This window comes from Perissodus microlepis, chromosome 18, assembly GCF_051167445.1.
Source record: "Perissodus microlepis isolate ML-2025 ecotype Zambia chromosome 18, ASM5116744v1, whole genome shotgun sequence".
NCBI classification, from domain to species: Eukaryota; Metazoa; Chordata; class Actinopteri; order Cichliformes; family Cichlidae; genus Perissodus; species Perissodus microlepis.
In genome coordinates this window covers 29,978,105-29,994,870 of record NC_140478.1, presented here as the reverse complement: position 1 = coordinate 29,994,870, position 16,766 = coordinate 29,978,105, and the positions used below count along the sequence as shown (strand labels likewise).

Below are 16,766 nucleotides of genomic sequence, written 5' to 3'. Positions count from 1 at the left end.
GTTTTTGTGCATAACAAAAAGCTCACAATTGTGCAGTCAAAATGTAAACTACCAGAATTCATACATAAGGCACACTGTCGATTTTTGAGAAAATGAAAGGATTTTAGGCATCAACGTGTTAGCCCAGTTAGCTCGTTGACGCCGTCCAGCCCCACGCACGGGGTGATCCGCTGTAACTCGTTAACAGAGATTTACCCCGTTAATGCAGTTATGGCGTTAACGTCACGCTAACAGCACTAAAATAGTAATCTCCAAATGTTTTCTTTTTACCGACCAGCTCCTCTTTGATAGCTTCCGTGTCATCTTGTTGTTGCCTGCAGGTGAAGCGATGGGGGAGGGGGAGTTGTGTTCAGTGAAGGAGAGAGGCGAGGCAGAGTAACGTTGTGTAGAGACAAAAGTGGACGAAAGAGAGACTGGGGTGGGCGATAGAAGCGATATAAATTTGGCCAACGATAGAGATTTTCACTATATCGCTCTACCGCGATAGCGCATGTTGATGATGTCATCAAGCTGCGCCTGTTTTGGTCGAAAGCATCGCAGCGGCTACAACCATTATCATCTGCAAATTATGGCAGGCGACAGTCATAGGAAAGAGATGAAGCACTTTTGAAATATGGGACAAGCCAAAAACTGCGCTTCCTCCACTTCCGTAACACTGATTCATTAATGCTGAATTCTCTCGCAGCTGTTCTGTTCCCATGTTGTTGCAGTATATTAATAACTAACCTCGTATTGTGGATGAATAATCTCAGTTGTTCTCCTGACTGAAGTTTGCCCTGTGTATAGCATCCTGCTATGCGATTGCATTTGTCCCAAACCACCAGAATCCCTCACGTTAACTTTTATCGAGTGGAAAAAAAGTTGGCGTTCATCCTCCAGCTTCACTGTGCTAATGTTATGCTAACATAGCTGTGTCGCTAGCAATCACGTAGCACAACATTATATACCAGGTAGTCCAACTTCAGTAACCCCACAAACGCCACTGCTGTTTAGTTTTCTGTCTTCATTTATGTTGGAAGAGATAGCAGAGCTGTACGTTTTAATTAGTTTCAAAAATCTCTCAGTCAGAATATGTCATATGTCATGTTTAGGTGGAAACTAGCGAGCTAACTTCCTGTTAACTTGTAACTCCGTTAAATTTAATAACTTCTGTTTTCATGGTGTAACTTAATTGTTACACCTGGTAAAGCAGCAACGCTGATCATTTTATTAAAGATGAAAGAATTTAGACTGTTTTTAACTCTCAGTGTTCCTTTGACTTTGGGACCTGAAGGGGATGGAGTACCGCAATATGGATTTTAGGCCATATCGCCCAGTCCTAAGAGAGACAAACTTGCGGCTCAAGTAACATAGACTACATCGATATAAACGATATTGTCACATCTCATATAAAAATATATCGATATATTTTCAAACTCAATACATCGCCCATTGTGAAGCACAGTACGTATCACTCCGCGAGGCTCCTGCCTACGATGCCGTAATGCTTCGACAATCCATCAAGCGGTGCGGGTTCATAGCTTAGCAAAGTTTTACTAAAACATTTGACACATTTTCGAGCGCCGTGTACCACATAAAATCGTTTCGAGGTCAGTAAACACAACCAGAATTCAGTTGCAGCATTTTAACAAATCAATTCTGCTTCATTCAACGATCCGCTTTCCCCCTTCTCATTCTCTGTCGCTGCCATGCTTTTTCCGCCATGTGCTTATGAAAACAAAGGCACTGCGCATGCGCGTTTTACCCATATTCTATCACGATATTTCATTTTCTTAACGTTGCCCAACATTATACCGGTATTACCGTGAACGGTATGATATGGCCCAGCCTTAGTCCCAGGTATTTAAAACCTAGTGGGAGCTGTCCATTAAGAGGATCGTTGACCCACTTTAGGGACTTCTTAAGTGAGTCAATGATCATTGATAAGCCAAGGTGTGAAAAAAAGGCTATGGGTCATTATCATAAGAGATTTTGTGTGAAAGCATTGGGAGACCCTGGCTCAGCCCATCATGTGCCTACTGAAATCACCTCACCGGTTTAGACATTTCTGCTCAAAGATAGTCGTTTACCCCACATATCCACATCACAATACAACCCCTTCACACATGTGTGTGACGCGCGCACACACACACAAATGACGAAATGTAAATTATGTAACTGGGTAAAAACAAATGTTTTTTTCTCTTTTTCTACGTTTTCAATTCCGTTGCGTGCTTTGTCTCCACACTACTTCCTGTTATTGGGGGAGCGCGGTGCGCACAGTCCCTTGGCCTTACAGATCTACAGCTGCACTGTGTAAACCATCTAAATGCTGCAGGTCCGCAGAGATCTGAGCAAAAGCAAGTACTGAGCGAGGGGCTGTGTAAATGGATAAAAGAAAACACTGAAATAAGTTTTTGCACGCAGCAGTGAATTTTGCTCGCTAAAAGTTAGCCTTTCTTCGCTCAAAAAAAGTTTATCCTCAAAATGCAACACTCGTGCTGACAAATTCTTTTTACGTGCGCTCAGACGAGTGGCACAAAAATAACGCCATAGTAGACGGTGAGTAAATCTAAAAACATATCTTCGCTTTTCTTTAAAACTCCCGCCTTTGTGCTCAAGCGTTCTTTTTTACCAGTGGTTGTCGTTCATAAGTCCTGCAGGGAAAGACGTAGGATACACGTTTCGTAGTGGATCTTTTAACATGACAGTTTTACATACCTGTTATCTCAGATATCCAATAGTCTGCATTCACGGATGATTTCTTCATCGAGCTTTAGTAAGGTTTTAGATTTCATCGCCTGCTCACCAAGTCTCTCCGTAAATTCTACTGCGCCGAACAGCGATAACACCGCGTCACCTCCGTTTTTCGTCTTCTTCTTCTTCATTGTGTTTCCGGCAGGCTAGTCGGAAACTTGTACTAGCGCCCTCCCAATGATTCAAGTTAAGCACTGTCTCATTTTACATCGCGGGTCTCATAAAGATAATGATGAGATAATGGGTTTCATGTCTTGTTAGTTGTTTCCCTCCGTGCTCGGTGCGCAGGCTGCCCCACTCACCCCAGCACTGTTAGTATGCAAATCAGAGCAGAGCAAAATTATGCAGCCAACTTCTATCGTCACAATGTAACTGACAGTGAATTATTTTAATGTTTTAATTTTGTATTTGTTTTAAATATATTTTTTTAAATTTTTCCTTTAGTTGCGAGACTTTGTTTTAAACTTGGTGGAGCGGAAGTAACGCTCAACACGGACTGTGCCTAAAGTGTGTGGACCGCAGGTTTTGACTCTTGCCACCGCCTTGAAGCTGGACTCGGGTATATAAAGAACACATGTGAAAGTATTGTGGTTAAGCTAAATGCAATTTATCAACCTACCTTTAAGGTGAAGTGCAACTGTGAAGAACGCTACGGCAGGCAATGATGTGCGTTTAATGTGACTGTTAATTTGAGTTTCCATGAAATGAATGTCTTATTGTATTCATACTTTATTTTGCAAATTTATTTGAGAATTAGGCCATTTAATTAAGATAATAATAATAATAATAATAATAATGTACACTTTTATTGATCCCCGTGGGGAAATTCTTCTCTGCATTTAACCCATTCACTCAGTGAAGCAGTGGGCAGCCACCAGTGCAGCGCCCGGGGAGCAGCGTGTGGGGATAGATTTTATGTTGTTGGTTGTAAAGATCTGGATGGAGATTTTTTTTTTATTCTGTATTTCTATTTTTCAGTTTTATTTTTCAAGACTTGATTTATTGCCTTTTTCTTTGTAACTTGGCCTACTTTTTAAAGTTTTGTTAATATTTACATTTCTCTCTGCCCCCTCATATATGCCTGTCTAGAACCGGCTCAGATGGTGTTACTGATCTGAAAGAAGTAAACAGTAAATCACAGTTTCATACTCCTAAAGAAACCAAGCAGTAACTGTCTGCGGATTTTGCAAAAACTTATTTGATACTCTTCTGCAGTAGAGTCCGAAGATAACATGATCCTGAGAATGAGTTTGTCTTCTATGCTTTGTAAGGACCTTGAGTATTAGAAAGGTGCCCACAAATAAAGTGCAATAATAATAATAAATTATTATTATTATTATTATTATTACTACTACTACAGAGTACTGTGTGAGAAATTATTCTTAAAATAGAGATAAAGACTAACCGACTGTCACCTCTGTAACATAAAACCACTGTCTTTGAGTAAGACCTGGCTTTTTCAATGTAATTGAGATCTCTGTATCACCCTTCAAATTAATGCAGGCTATTGGTTTGGTCTTCTGAGGTGAATAAATTCTAAAATATCAGCGAATTAATTTTTTTCTGATGATCAAAACCCCAATTTTGAATATGCACAGACTCTTTTCAATCCGTGTATCATTAATTCTTTAATTTTTCAATGGACAATGAAACCAGGTCTCGTAAAGCAGACAAATTGAATTTTAAAATTAAATTTGTTCCAGCAGCCCTTTTTTCCATTTCATATTTTTGATCCAAATCTAAAATTGAAATAATCAAAACAAGTACTATTTCCTTTTGATAGGCAATTCAAAATCAAATAATATATATTTGTTCTTTGATTGTCAGTTTAAAAAAAAAAGAAAAGAGTGAGTGATCCACTGATTCAGTCAGTGTTACAATATGCCTGTGCTCACGTTTTGAATCCAGTAGTTTACAGGGAGCATTTAATAGTGAATAATACGTTTAATCTTCCTGAAGTTTTTTCCCCCCCAGATAGACTTTTTCTTTATTGTATGTGGATAAAAACCTGTTTGAATTTATTTGTGTTTATGTGAAGACATGATAACTATGCAATTTTCAAATTAAAAAAAACATTTCAATACGTAATTTGCATTTAATACTAATGGTTCAAAGAATGTCAGGCTGAATGGTGGGCCCCCACACATTTTCACCTCACCAAATCTGACCTTCTTTGCAAAACGTTTGGACACACCTGTCTTAGAGATCACAGTTCAGAAAAAGAGTTGGTCTTAAAAAGATTTATTTAAGGTTTTATGTAAACTTTATAAACATAACTTTTAAGTGCATATTGAAATTTAAGCCTACATCACAACATATGAATTGATAATGACTCGATATTATTTGTCTTGTGTGTGTCAATTTACAGCTTCTACTCCTGTGTAGTAAAACCTCTTTATTGAATGACAAAGAAATCTAGGCTATTAAACAAAAGCAACAAGCCAAATAAAATTCATGCTTTATTTTGTACAACAAAGCTTAGTTTAGTGAAAACGATTAAGAACTTCAATCTACAGCTGTTTTAAGCTGTTTTATATGTTTTTAGTATCACCTCTACAACTTAAAAGAATAACAAAAGTACAAATACAGACAAATGTAAAATTAGCCGGGCTTGTTTGTCCCAGTGATCACAGTGGCTATGATGTCAGAGGCTTGACCCTGGTAGGGTCTCCCAGGCAAATTGTTCCTGTGTGAGGGACCAGCGATGAGCGATTTAGGTGACCCCTTTGAAGCAAGGAAAAACAAGGGACCAGTTCACCCTGCCCAGGACATGGATACTGGTGCCTATCCCTATGCCAGGCCTAGGGAGGAGGCTCAAGAGAGAACACCTGGTGGGCACACCTTAACCCATGGGGCTCTTGCAGACTCCGCACCTGCAGAAAGCACTGTAGAGGGCGGGTGCAATGCATTTTGGGTCGCAGTGAAGGGCAGAGGCTCCAGGAGTTGTAACCCTGGCTCATGGTAGGAAAACTGAAGTTGACAAATAGAATGTTACCTCTCTGGTAGGACATAAATCTGAGCTAGTGCATGAGATTGAGAGGGACCGGATATAGACATAGTAAGGTTCACCTGAATGCATGGCTCAGGCTCTGGAGATGTTCCAGACTCTTCCAAACTCTAGATTCCCCATACACAGAAAGGCAACAGGCAGGGATGGGTAGGGATGGGTATCGTTTAGGTTTTATCCGATACCGGTGCCAAACCGGTACTTTTGAAACGGTGCCGGTGCTTAAACGGTGCTCAAACCGGTGCTTAAAGAATGGAGAACACCAACTTTATCCAAAAACCTCTCATGTTTAACTGTTTTCCACTTTTTCTTTGGTCATTTTAGCCTTTTTGGCCAGGGTGAAGGGAGTATCTGCCATCAAACAAGAAGACAGCCGCATGTAGCTATGATGATGTTTGCTAGTTCACCTTACATGCATTAATGTAATAACGTGGTTAGCCTACTCAACGTAAATTACACACGAACAACATTACGCTACTCACGCAGAGAAGAACGGCTGCTGCTGCCATCATCATCCGTCATCATTTCTGCTACACTGGCAGGGCTAGGGGCCAGGACTCTATTCTTCGGGTTTTTGGGGATGTTGCTCCGGGTCCGATAACTGGCAACCCACCCGCAGTAGATGTGCACGGAGCGAGGTCTCGCAGCAAGCTATCAAATACGGCGCATTTCTCGGCTTTTAAAAAAAACGCTATGCGTCGCCAGGTGTTTCATCGGATTTGAGGTGTTACCTCCTTTGACAGTATCACAGTATCAGCTTAAAGCACTTGTTGCAGGCTGCTGAGTTTGCATCTTTTGCTGTGAAGTACAGCCATACATTTGACCGGTCCTCCTTGGGCATTTTTAATCTGTAGCTCTGCTCTAAAAGAACGTACGTACCTGGACCCGCCTACTATCCTCGGAAACGTAAAACGATTGGCTAGAATCTAAAGTGTATCACAGCTCAGGAAAAAAAGCACCGAAATAAAGCACCGAAATGTGCGCTGCTTTTCGGTCTGGTTACTACCGTTTATGTCAGAACCGGTGCCATCATGGCACCGGATACCGGTACCCATCCCTAGGGATGGGTATATTAATATCCCACCAAGTTCACTGTCTGTACAATAGGGTTTTCCCAGTGGACGAGTGTGTCTTTTCCCCTGCACCTTTGGGTCAGGGAACAGGTCCTGGTCCTGATTATAGGTGAATGACAGTTCAGAATATCCAGCTTTATTAAAGTCAGTAGGTGGGGTGCTGGAAAGTGACACATCTGGACAATTTATTTCCCTATTTTTAGATTTTAATGTTCATGTCTACATGATATTGCACACTAGAGGGGTGTGATTTTTTTGTGATGTTTTGTCACTGGACTTTTGTGCCAACCACCATGTCTGAACATAAGTTATTCGCATAAGTGCATGTGGTACTAGGACACCCCAGGTCAAAGGTCAAGGATAGATTTTGTCAATGTTTTAGTGGTGGTCTTGGACACATGAGTGAATAGAGGAACAGAGCTGCCAACTGATCACCACCTGGTGGTGAGATGGATCAAGTAGCAGTTTTCTGAGGAAGCCTGGGTACATTGAGTCTGAGTGGACCATGTTCTGCACCTTCACTGTTGAGGCACCTGCACGGAGCTATGGCTGGGAGTTGCCTGTTATGGGGTAATCCCTAAACAGATGGTGAATAACCAAGGTGAAGGGAGTTGTCAAACTGAAAGAGCTCCTGTGGTTATCCTGTGGGATTCCAAAGGAAACAGATTCCACTGGGCCAAGCAGAGTGTGGCTCTGGAAGAAGCTGAAACAAAATCTCTGGTGCAGGAGTCTGGTTAATCCATGAAACAAGACTTTTGATCTGCCTCAAAGGGATTCTGGCAAACTACCAAGTGACTCAGGAGGGCAAAGTGATGCTGTACTCATATGGTGTATAGTATGGGTGGGGTGCTGCTGACTTGAACTGAGGAAACAAGAAATAGACAACCTGAAGGATTTTCTGAATCCCACTGACATGCTTTCTGTACATGAAGTAGAGTCTGGAGACTAGGGGGATGACTTGCCCGTTACTGGGGCTGAGGTCATTGAGGTAGTTAAACAACTCCTTGGTGGCAGGGCTGCTGGGGTGGATGAGATTCACCATGAGTTTCTCAACACTCTGAATGTTGTGGCACTTTCTTGGCTGACAGACCTCTCTGCTTTTTCAATCTAAGGCTACAACTCTGACTGGAGTGGTAGCCTAAGAAGGGGGGACTGGAAGATGTGCTCCAATTACAGAGGCAACACATTATTCTGACTCCTGGAAAGATCTATGCCAGGGTACAAGAGAAATGACTCTGTTAATCGAACCACAGGTTCAGGTCCAGCTCTTTATCCTCATAGGATCATGGGGTATCTGGCTTGTTGTCATCTGGTCTTTAAGTGATGACGTGATGAACCCTGCTTTTAGATCCTAACTACTCCATGTTTATCAAGGCTGTTGTGTTTTTAACACGTTTTAAGGCTTTGTATCTTGTTCTATGTACACGACTTAAATAATAAAAATAATGTGGCATGCAGCCAATTGAGGTGGCTCAGACATCTGAATAGGATGCCTCCTGAGCTTTTCCTAGGTGAGGTGTTCCAACACAAAGGGGCCCAAGGGCAGACCCGGGCCACACTACAGAAATTATATATTATCGCTAACCTAGAACCTTGGTGTCCCCCAAATGAGCTTAAGCAGGTTGTCGGGATGAGTGATGTCTATAATTCTCTGCCTAGACTGCGTGCCCTAACATTTGGCCCTGGAAAAGTGCCATAAAAGGGATGGATGGCTGTAAAATCAGTGTTTTCCTTATACAAAAAAGCTAACAATTGGAATAAACAATTCAGAGAGTAGAGTTAATTACTATTCTAGACGGGATATATACCATATTGACCTGATAATGGTATGAGCTCTTCCTTCAGGCTTTGAAGTGATTTGGTTCCTCATGAACATGTGCTCCACTATTAAACTGTTCCACCTAACAGCTTTCAAACATTATCTAAGAAGGAAGCTTTTAACCAACATGGATTTTCATGTGTCTTCTCAACTGTATCCTATAAGTGAATCTTTTCGCACAGGCGCTACAGAAATATGGCTTTTCACCTGTGTGCGTTCTCATGTGAGTTTTCAAGTTTGTCCTATCACTGTATCTTTTACCACAGAGGTTACAGGAATATGGCTTCTCACCTGTGTGAATTCTCATGTGAGTTTTCAAGTTCGTCCTATCACTGTATCTTTTTCCACAGGTGCTACAGGAATATGGCTTCTCACCAGTATGGACTCTTATATGAGATTTCAAGTTCATCAGATCACTGAACCTTTTCCCGCATGTGCTACAACAATGTGGTTTCTCACCTGTGTGACTTCTCATGTGAGTTTTTAATGCAGACAGGTAACTAAATATTTTTCCACATATGCTACAAGAATATGGCTTCTCACCTGTGTGACTTCTCATGTGAGTTTTTAACGCAGACAGGTAACTAAAAATTTTTCCACAAGTGCTACAAGAATGTGGCTTCTCACCTGTGTGGACTCTCTGGTGTTTTGTCAGTTTGTATTTATATTCAAAGGTTTTTCCACAAGTGTCACATTTTAAAGACGTTTTACTTGTGTCAGTTTCACACTGACTCTCTGACACAGGACAGCTGTCTGCTGTGTTACTGTTTCTGTGATGTCCTCTCTTCTCAGGCTTTGCATTTCTATTTGATCCTGAGTCTACATGCTCACTTTCATCCTCATCTCGACTTTCTGGTTCAGGAGAGTTGTAAGAAAGAAGCTGGTCACTGTTTGGTTCAGGTTCCTCATAAGTAGAAGTCACTATAAAGGTATCAGTCTCGACCTTCAGCACAAGCACCTGACTAGTGCAGAGTTCCTCTGGTTCCTCTTTAATCTGTGGAAGCTCTGGGTCCTCCTGGTCAAGACTCAAGTTGCCCCCCTGGTTAAAAACCTGCTGGTCATCCAGATCCTCCTCTTGCTTACAGACATGTTGTTGCGGGAAGTCTGAAGGAACAAACATAATAGAAAAAACGCATCTGATAAAAGATTATTTTCACTTTAAACAGATGAAAATAATAAAACAACTCAAAATTTACATATAAATATTTCTGCCGTGTCAAAAAAAAAAAAAAAATTCAGTGACCAATATAACCACCCTTCTTTTCAATAACTGTCATAATCCTTCAATTCATGGAGTCTGTCAGCGTCTTAATCTGTTGATGACCAACCGCTTGTGCAGCAGCAACCACAGCATCCCAAACACTGTTCAGAGAGGTGTATTGTTTTCCTATCCTGTAAATCTCCCGTTTAAGCAGGACCCACAGGCTCTCAATAGGCTTTAGGTCCAGTGAGGAAGGGGGCCATGTCATTATTTTTTCATCCTTAAGGCTAGCCATCCAGTGGAATACTTCGATGCATGCAATTGTCCTGCATAAAATTCATGGTCTTCTTGAAAGATGCAGATTTTTCCCGTACCACTGCTTGAAGAAAGTGCCTTCTAAAAAAAAAAAAAAATTAAATCTTTGGCAGTTAATTTGTGTGTTTTTGCCTCGGTACATTTATTCCGATGCTGTTTGCTAATTGCAACAAAATGTTTGATGGTCCTGTGGTCACGCCCCAATATTTGAGCAATTTCAAAAGTGCTGCATCCCTCTGAAAGACCGTACACATTTTTTGAGTTTTAAGAGTCTTTTAAATCTCTCTTTTGGCCCATTTTGCCTGAGGAAGAGAAGCTGCCTAAAAATTATGCACACATTTCTATAAAGTGGTGACCTCCTTAGACCACGCCTTCACTCATTACGCAAATACACATCACCTGATATGCTTAAGTCCAATAAGCACTCAAGTTTATACAGCTCAAAGTTTAAAAATATGCATAAAATTATGATATGGCCAAAATACGCTGTTCAAACAATGTTTGACTGCATTGTTCTGGACAGAGATCTTGGATGTTGTTCCGGGGATCTGCTGGAGCCACTCACCTAGCTTGAGGGTCACTGCACAGAGTGCTTCCATTACCACTGAGACCAATGTTTCAGCTTCTCGTTCTCCTTCATCCTGATGTTGCTATCACTTGGTATTATCTACCTTTATTACTATGGCCATTGTTCTCTGCTTGTCCACCACTACTATACCAGTTGGTTAGGACTACTATGATTATATTTAGAAATATACATTTTTGTATTTGATTAAATAGATATAAAATAGCAATTGGTGAAAATTTTATATTTATTCCAAGAGCTGCAGAACCTAAAGTTTTACACTGTCAAGATGGAGGTATATGATCACATTACAGCATGCAGTGATCAAACCCATATTTTGTTCACCACATGAAAGAGCTGTTAAGCATTTATGCACACAGTGTGAATGCTCTCCAATCCAATCAGAACAATGTCATTTGTTTAGAAAGGCTGGACAAGTTTGTAAGTGATCCAATCAGAAGTAATCTTCTTGTGCAGTGACGTTAGATGTGCACATTTAATCTGCACCTGGTAAACAGGTTCGGAGAGTGGGTTTAGCCAACTCCCATACCTCCAATTTCTAATGAAAATGTGACGAAATCTCAACATTTAGGAGGCAGAGAAGAGTACATGCACAGAGACATTTCAGATATAATGTCAATGAAAATAAGATGCTTTGCAAACCATGTGGAGCAACACTCTCCAGTAAAAACCCAACAAAGCTTTACACTTTATTGTTTAGTCAATTAAATCAACTTTAGATTTTGTCTATGAAAGTTTTATGATATTTAGTTAACTTAAACTAGACTAAAACAATTTAAATGTCTAAATTATGACCAAAACTGAATGATGTTTTACTTGAATAAAACTAACTCCAAAAAAAAAAAAGAATTTTGAAAAAAAATTCAAAAGTTAAAAGATGAATTAAACAAAAAATATTTATCTACGCAACATAATATTTTATTGTTTGTTATTAAAATATTTGAATCTTGTCCTATTTTCGCTATCTGGAATTACATTTCCTATCCTTGGAGTTTTCAAGGTAGTAACAATGTTTTTACTATGTTTACTGACAGTGTTGGTCAAGTTACTTGAAAAAGTAATCAGTAACTAATTACTGATTACTTCCCCAAAAAGTAATCCCGTTACTTTACTGATTACTTATTTTCAAAAGTAATTAATTACTTAGTTACTTTTTAAAAACATGATTTACAACCTGAATAGGTAATAAAGCAATAGATCTTTCAGCCCAATTCTACTTTTTCTACATAATCCATCATACAAAATGTAATCAAATGGAAAAGTCTCTTTTTAAAACTTGTTTTATTAGTTTTAATCTTTTAACTTTATGCATCAAGCAAAAATTAAATTATATTCAACATTCTCTGACTGGAAAAAAATTGTTTTAACATTTAAACCTATTTTCTGCACATTCCAGCAGATAAAAATAAAATATTTTTTGTGTTTACACTCAGTCTTTCAAATAAATGCAAGTGAAACACAGCAGAAAATAAATAAAATCAAAGACTAGCGGTCCTGTTGCTCTGTTTTCACCTGTATAGCAGGCGGATGTTTGCCCTGGTGCAGGTGTGCCGCAGCGGTCAGTGGAAGAATCCGTAAGTTTCTCTGTGAATTTCCCATTACGTGGTAGCGTACTGGGTGCTTTCTTGGAAGTTTAGGGGGTTTTTTTGCTGTAAAAATAAGTTTTCTTCCCACGCACAACGGACACTAATGTTTTTGTCACTTTTTACGGAATCAAACTCAAAGTAAGGTCAGTACGTCCACGTTTTAAACGATGCACGCTCATACTCTCTCCTGCACTCGATATATTATCCATTGTTGATCTGCACACAGCTGTTGCCACAAACGTCGCACTCGCTTACGTCACTGTCATGAGACACTCTCGCAAAAAAAAATAAAAAAATCACGGTTTTAGTAACGCAGTAACACAGCGTGCTTACGGTAAAGTAACAGTAATCTAATTACCTTTTTTGCAATAGTAATCCCTTACTTTACTCGATTACTTGAAAAAGTAATCGGATTACAGTAACGTGTTACTGCCCATCTCTGTTTACTGAGCACAAACATCTAACTGGGAATAAATTAAGTTCTATTTTATGTTATTTTTGGGTTGTACCATTATTTACATTCTCAAGATTGTTTGTTTCTTTCTAAACGTTTAGCAACATTTGTGGGTAAATATAAAGAATTTCAAAATGATTCAGCTTCAATAAGCAAAGAATTGTATTCAGTTTGGACAAAATGCTGCATTAAAATCTAGTCTCACCTCTTCAGTCTAAGAATTTAAGTCAGTTTATCAGCTGACTGATACAAAGTATAGAGTTGGCTTAGGAAAGGTATAATAATAGAGGTACAATGATACTTGCATTTGGCTCTTAAATTCATCCTCTACCTCTAAAAGTAAAAGTAATTTCGTGTCTCGTTTGGAATCCTACACGAGTCATATTTGTTTTACTAAGAACATTACATGCCTTTGTCATGTTTTTCACATTTCCAGATTGTATCCAGTAGTCTGAGCCGCTCTTCCCCAGTCCAGACGATGATTCCTTCAGCCTCCTGCTTCACTACAAGCGAGTCTACATCCTGAGTGGTGGAGACTTCCTCCTGTTCCTCTTTAATCTGTGGGAGCTCTGGGCTCTGCTTGTTCAGACTGGAATTTCTCTCCTGGTTACAGACCTGCTGGTCATCCAGACCCTCCTCTTCCTCACACTTCATGTTGTTGTGGGAGGTCTTGAGGGACAAACGGACACAACAAAAAGGTTACTAATGAGATGACAGGGAAACACAAATGTGACAAATGTTTTGAGACAAAATATGAAAACGATAAATAAAGTGGAGGAATGATAAGATTGTTTTTTATAAATATTTGTGAGATACATCTTACAGGGGATTTTTTTGTATTAACTAGTACTGCAACAGCAGTGAAAAGCTTTCAGTTGCAATATTCTCATTTGGATTTATCTTCACATTAGTAGCTCAGTCAGTGTGCACAACTGAAAAGACAGTTCATTTAAGTTCTGCCATGTTTCATCAAATACCAGTATTACTGAGGAACAGCAAAATGTGCAGGTCCACAGTAAACACTTATGGTGAGGACTCTGTCAAGAGTAACATAATAGAGACAAAGTTTTGGTGCTGTACTCAAAGCTTTGAGGCATCTACCTGTGCCAATTACACACTCTTTTTGACAACATATCCCATATCGCTTATGTGGTACATGTGGGTTTTCTCCGGGTACTCCAGCTTCCTCCCATATTTCAAAGGCATGCAGTTAGTGGGGTTAGGTTAATTGGTGACTGGTTGCCCATAGGCAAGAATCTGAGTAAGAATTGTTGTCTGTCTCTGTGTGTTAGCCCTGCATCAGGTTGGCGACCTGTCCAGGGTGTACCAAGCTTCCTGCACTACGACAGCTGAGATAGGTTCCAGACATAATCCCACTCTCCGATAACAGACATCAGTGCATTGATGTCTGTTGTGGTGATGAGAGAGCTGAGCGCAAAAGCAAAGCCATCAGTTTATGGTCCCACCCTCACCTACGCATCCATCTCCACATTAGTCACTCATGAGCTCTGGGTAATGACACATCACATTACAGAGAATAACTTCCTCCCAGAGTAACAAAAACTGTAATTTAATGACATCCGAAATCCGTTTCTGACCTTGGTCAGACACCTGGGGCTGAAGCCATGCACATCTCCACAAACACATAAGAGACACACAACAGGTTACTGCTGTTATGTGGTTGTTTTTTCACCATCAGTGGTGTTATTTTTAGTAATATATTATTTTTATTGCTGTTATGACTACTGTCAAAATAAATTTCTCTTCAAATTTACATTGTAATATAAGATAGCATATCATAATAGGTATATAAGATATAATATAATCTATACAAATTTACATAAATGACATTGCATAAATTTATATTACATATTATAGTCTAAGGAGCTTGAAAAGAAAAGCGTCTGGAATTCTTTAAGTTGCTTGAAGACGTTTCACCTCTCATCCAAGAAGCTTCATCAGTTCTAGGGTCTAATGGTGGAGAGTCCCAGATTTAAGCCCTGTGGGAGTAACCCTCGAGAGGGACAAAAGGACCCCCTACGATCCTCTACCTAATCACATAACATATTACATATTATACAACACATTGGGTAAATTCCCTGCTTATAGAGTCTAGGGGGAACCCAGCAAGTGCCATTAACTGGTCTAGACTGGTTGCTCTTAATGATCTGTTACTCTATATTTTTCACGTTTGTACAGGATATTGTATTTGATTTAATTGTTATGTGCTTATGTGGTACATGTTTTTTGAATTTTGCTGCCATGATGCCAGGACTCTCTTTGAAATGAGATTTTTACCTGGATAAATAAAGGACTATTAAATATAAGTATAGATGTATACGTATACAGCATTATAATTTATTGAATACATAACAGAAACATTGCTGAAATGGCGAATATTGAACCCCCTGTTAACCTCGTTTATAAGAACCCAGCTGCGGGTTTTGTAGTCCATCTCTTGCACAGTCTGGAGTCACTGCAGCTCTCTGAACTGTGCTTCCCTTTTAAAGTGCTTATTAATTCTCATTCACACCTTTAATCGGCCTCGTTACGCTTTCCTTCAAGGTCAATGAAAAGTAGCTAGAATAAGGAGACATAATAGGAGGTATTTTAGGACTATCTGGACCTGCCCCACTTTCTCTGTACGTATCTTTGATTTAAACGTGTAAAGCCGCCTTTTTACTAGTCACGCCCCTCCCGTGTCTCACTGAACTTCGGGCTGAAAGGTTTTCATTAAAAAGAGAGAGAGAGAGAAACTTGTGTTATTCCTATTATAAACAGCTCGTAGCTCCTTGCTGGTTTGAGATCTGAGCCTGCAAACTGAGCTCTGATCAGTGTACTACAGGAGTCGTATTCCCGCGTTAGCTCATTGACGCCGTTTTACACACCTGTGTGACTTTATCTCGGATATCCAACAGTCTGCGTGGACAGCTGATCTCTTCACTGATGTCTTTTCAATTTCTGAGATTTCTTCGGCTGCAGTTCGTCTCTCCTTAAACTCTCGGATACTGAAGACGCTGCTAAATAGTAAGAGTCGCGTCACTTCCGCTTTCCTTCTTCTATTGCATTTACAGCAGACTAGACCCATCAAAGGTGTATTGCTGCCCTCCTTACACAAAAAAGTCCTGCATTTTTGTGCTTCAAAACTCTTTTCGACAGCAACCTTTTTTCACGGCAGCATATAGAATAAATCCAATAAAAAGGATATATAGAACATAGGACGTACTAAATTGACTTTTGCTACGGTGTTTGAGTGTAATTATGACTAAAAAAATGCATATTTGCCTTTCTGCGGCATATTTTAGTAGAAATGTTTATATGTTATGTTTTATGACACGGTGCACTTTATTATAATGTAACCTTTATTATAAAGGACTTGTTCGTCCTAAATACATGGCAAATTGTCAAATGTATGGACAAACTAAGGTGCAATGCGTTACCTTCCTCTCCATCCCTGTTAGCAGAATGAAGGCAACCTCTTGTGTTGTGCATTGTTGGTTTTCAAATTTCAGTTGTTAACCTCAGTGTAAAAACTTCACTGTGCCTTCGGCAGCTTCAACATCATCAGTAAAGAGAGATTTAAATATCTGTAATATCACACTGTGTCAATTTGTTCACCGGAGTCACAACCTGTAACACTGATGCTGCGTTAAGGGACCATGGGAAAGATGGGAGAGAAAAGTGTCCACTACAAAAACCCTAAAACCCTTCACTGATGAAAACTGTGGATTAACTTCAACCCAGAAAGTTCAGGAAATCAAAAATCAACTTTAGGTGTCAAATGAATAAATGTGGAAAGCCATTAACTCTCCTGGGGTTTGAGCTTTGATGCAGCTTTAGTGTAAGCCATGGATTTACTGGTCAATCTATGGTTCCACCCCCACCTAAGGTCATGAGCTCTGTGTAGTGACTGAAAGAATGGGATCACAGATACAAGCAGTGTAAATGACTTTTCTCCAAAGGGTGGCTAGTTTCTTTCATAGTGATAA

The 16,766-nt window shown here is 39.7% G+C and overlaps 1 protein-coding gene across 1 annotated transcript; it reads right to left on the bottom strand.

Annotated features, from left to right (window-relative positions):
- Positions 1-4,961: 4,961 nt before the first annotated feature.
- On the bottom strand, positions 4,962-15,818 carry LOC146368155 (uncharacterized). The gene is made up of 3 exons (XM_084913716.1): positions 15,666-15,818; positions 13,188-13,446; positions 4,962-9,739 (listed from the first exon to the last, which is right to left on the bottom strand). The coding sequence occupies exons 2-3, from the start codon at positions 13,429-13,431 to the stop codon at positions 8,754-8,756; spliced, it is 1,230 nt and encodes a 409-aa protein (XP_084769842.1). The 5' UTR covers positions 13,432-13,446; positions 15,666-15,818; the 3' UTR covers positions 4,962-8,753.
- Positions 15,819-16,766: the final 948 nt, after the last annotated feature.

Bases quoted from the DNA above. Each gene is read 5' to 3' on its own strand.
- LOC146368155 (XM_084913716.1), bottom strand. From the start codon at position 13,431: ATGAAGTGTGAGGAAGAGGAGGGTCTGGATGACCAGCAGGTCTGTAAC. The intron at 9,740-13,187 runs GCATGTAATGTT...TTGTTCCTTCAG, and splicing joins ATGTGAAAAACATGACAAAG to ACTTCCCGCAACAACATGTC.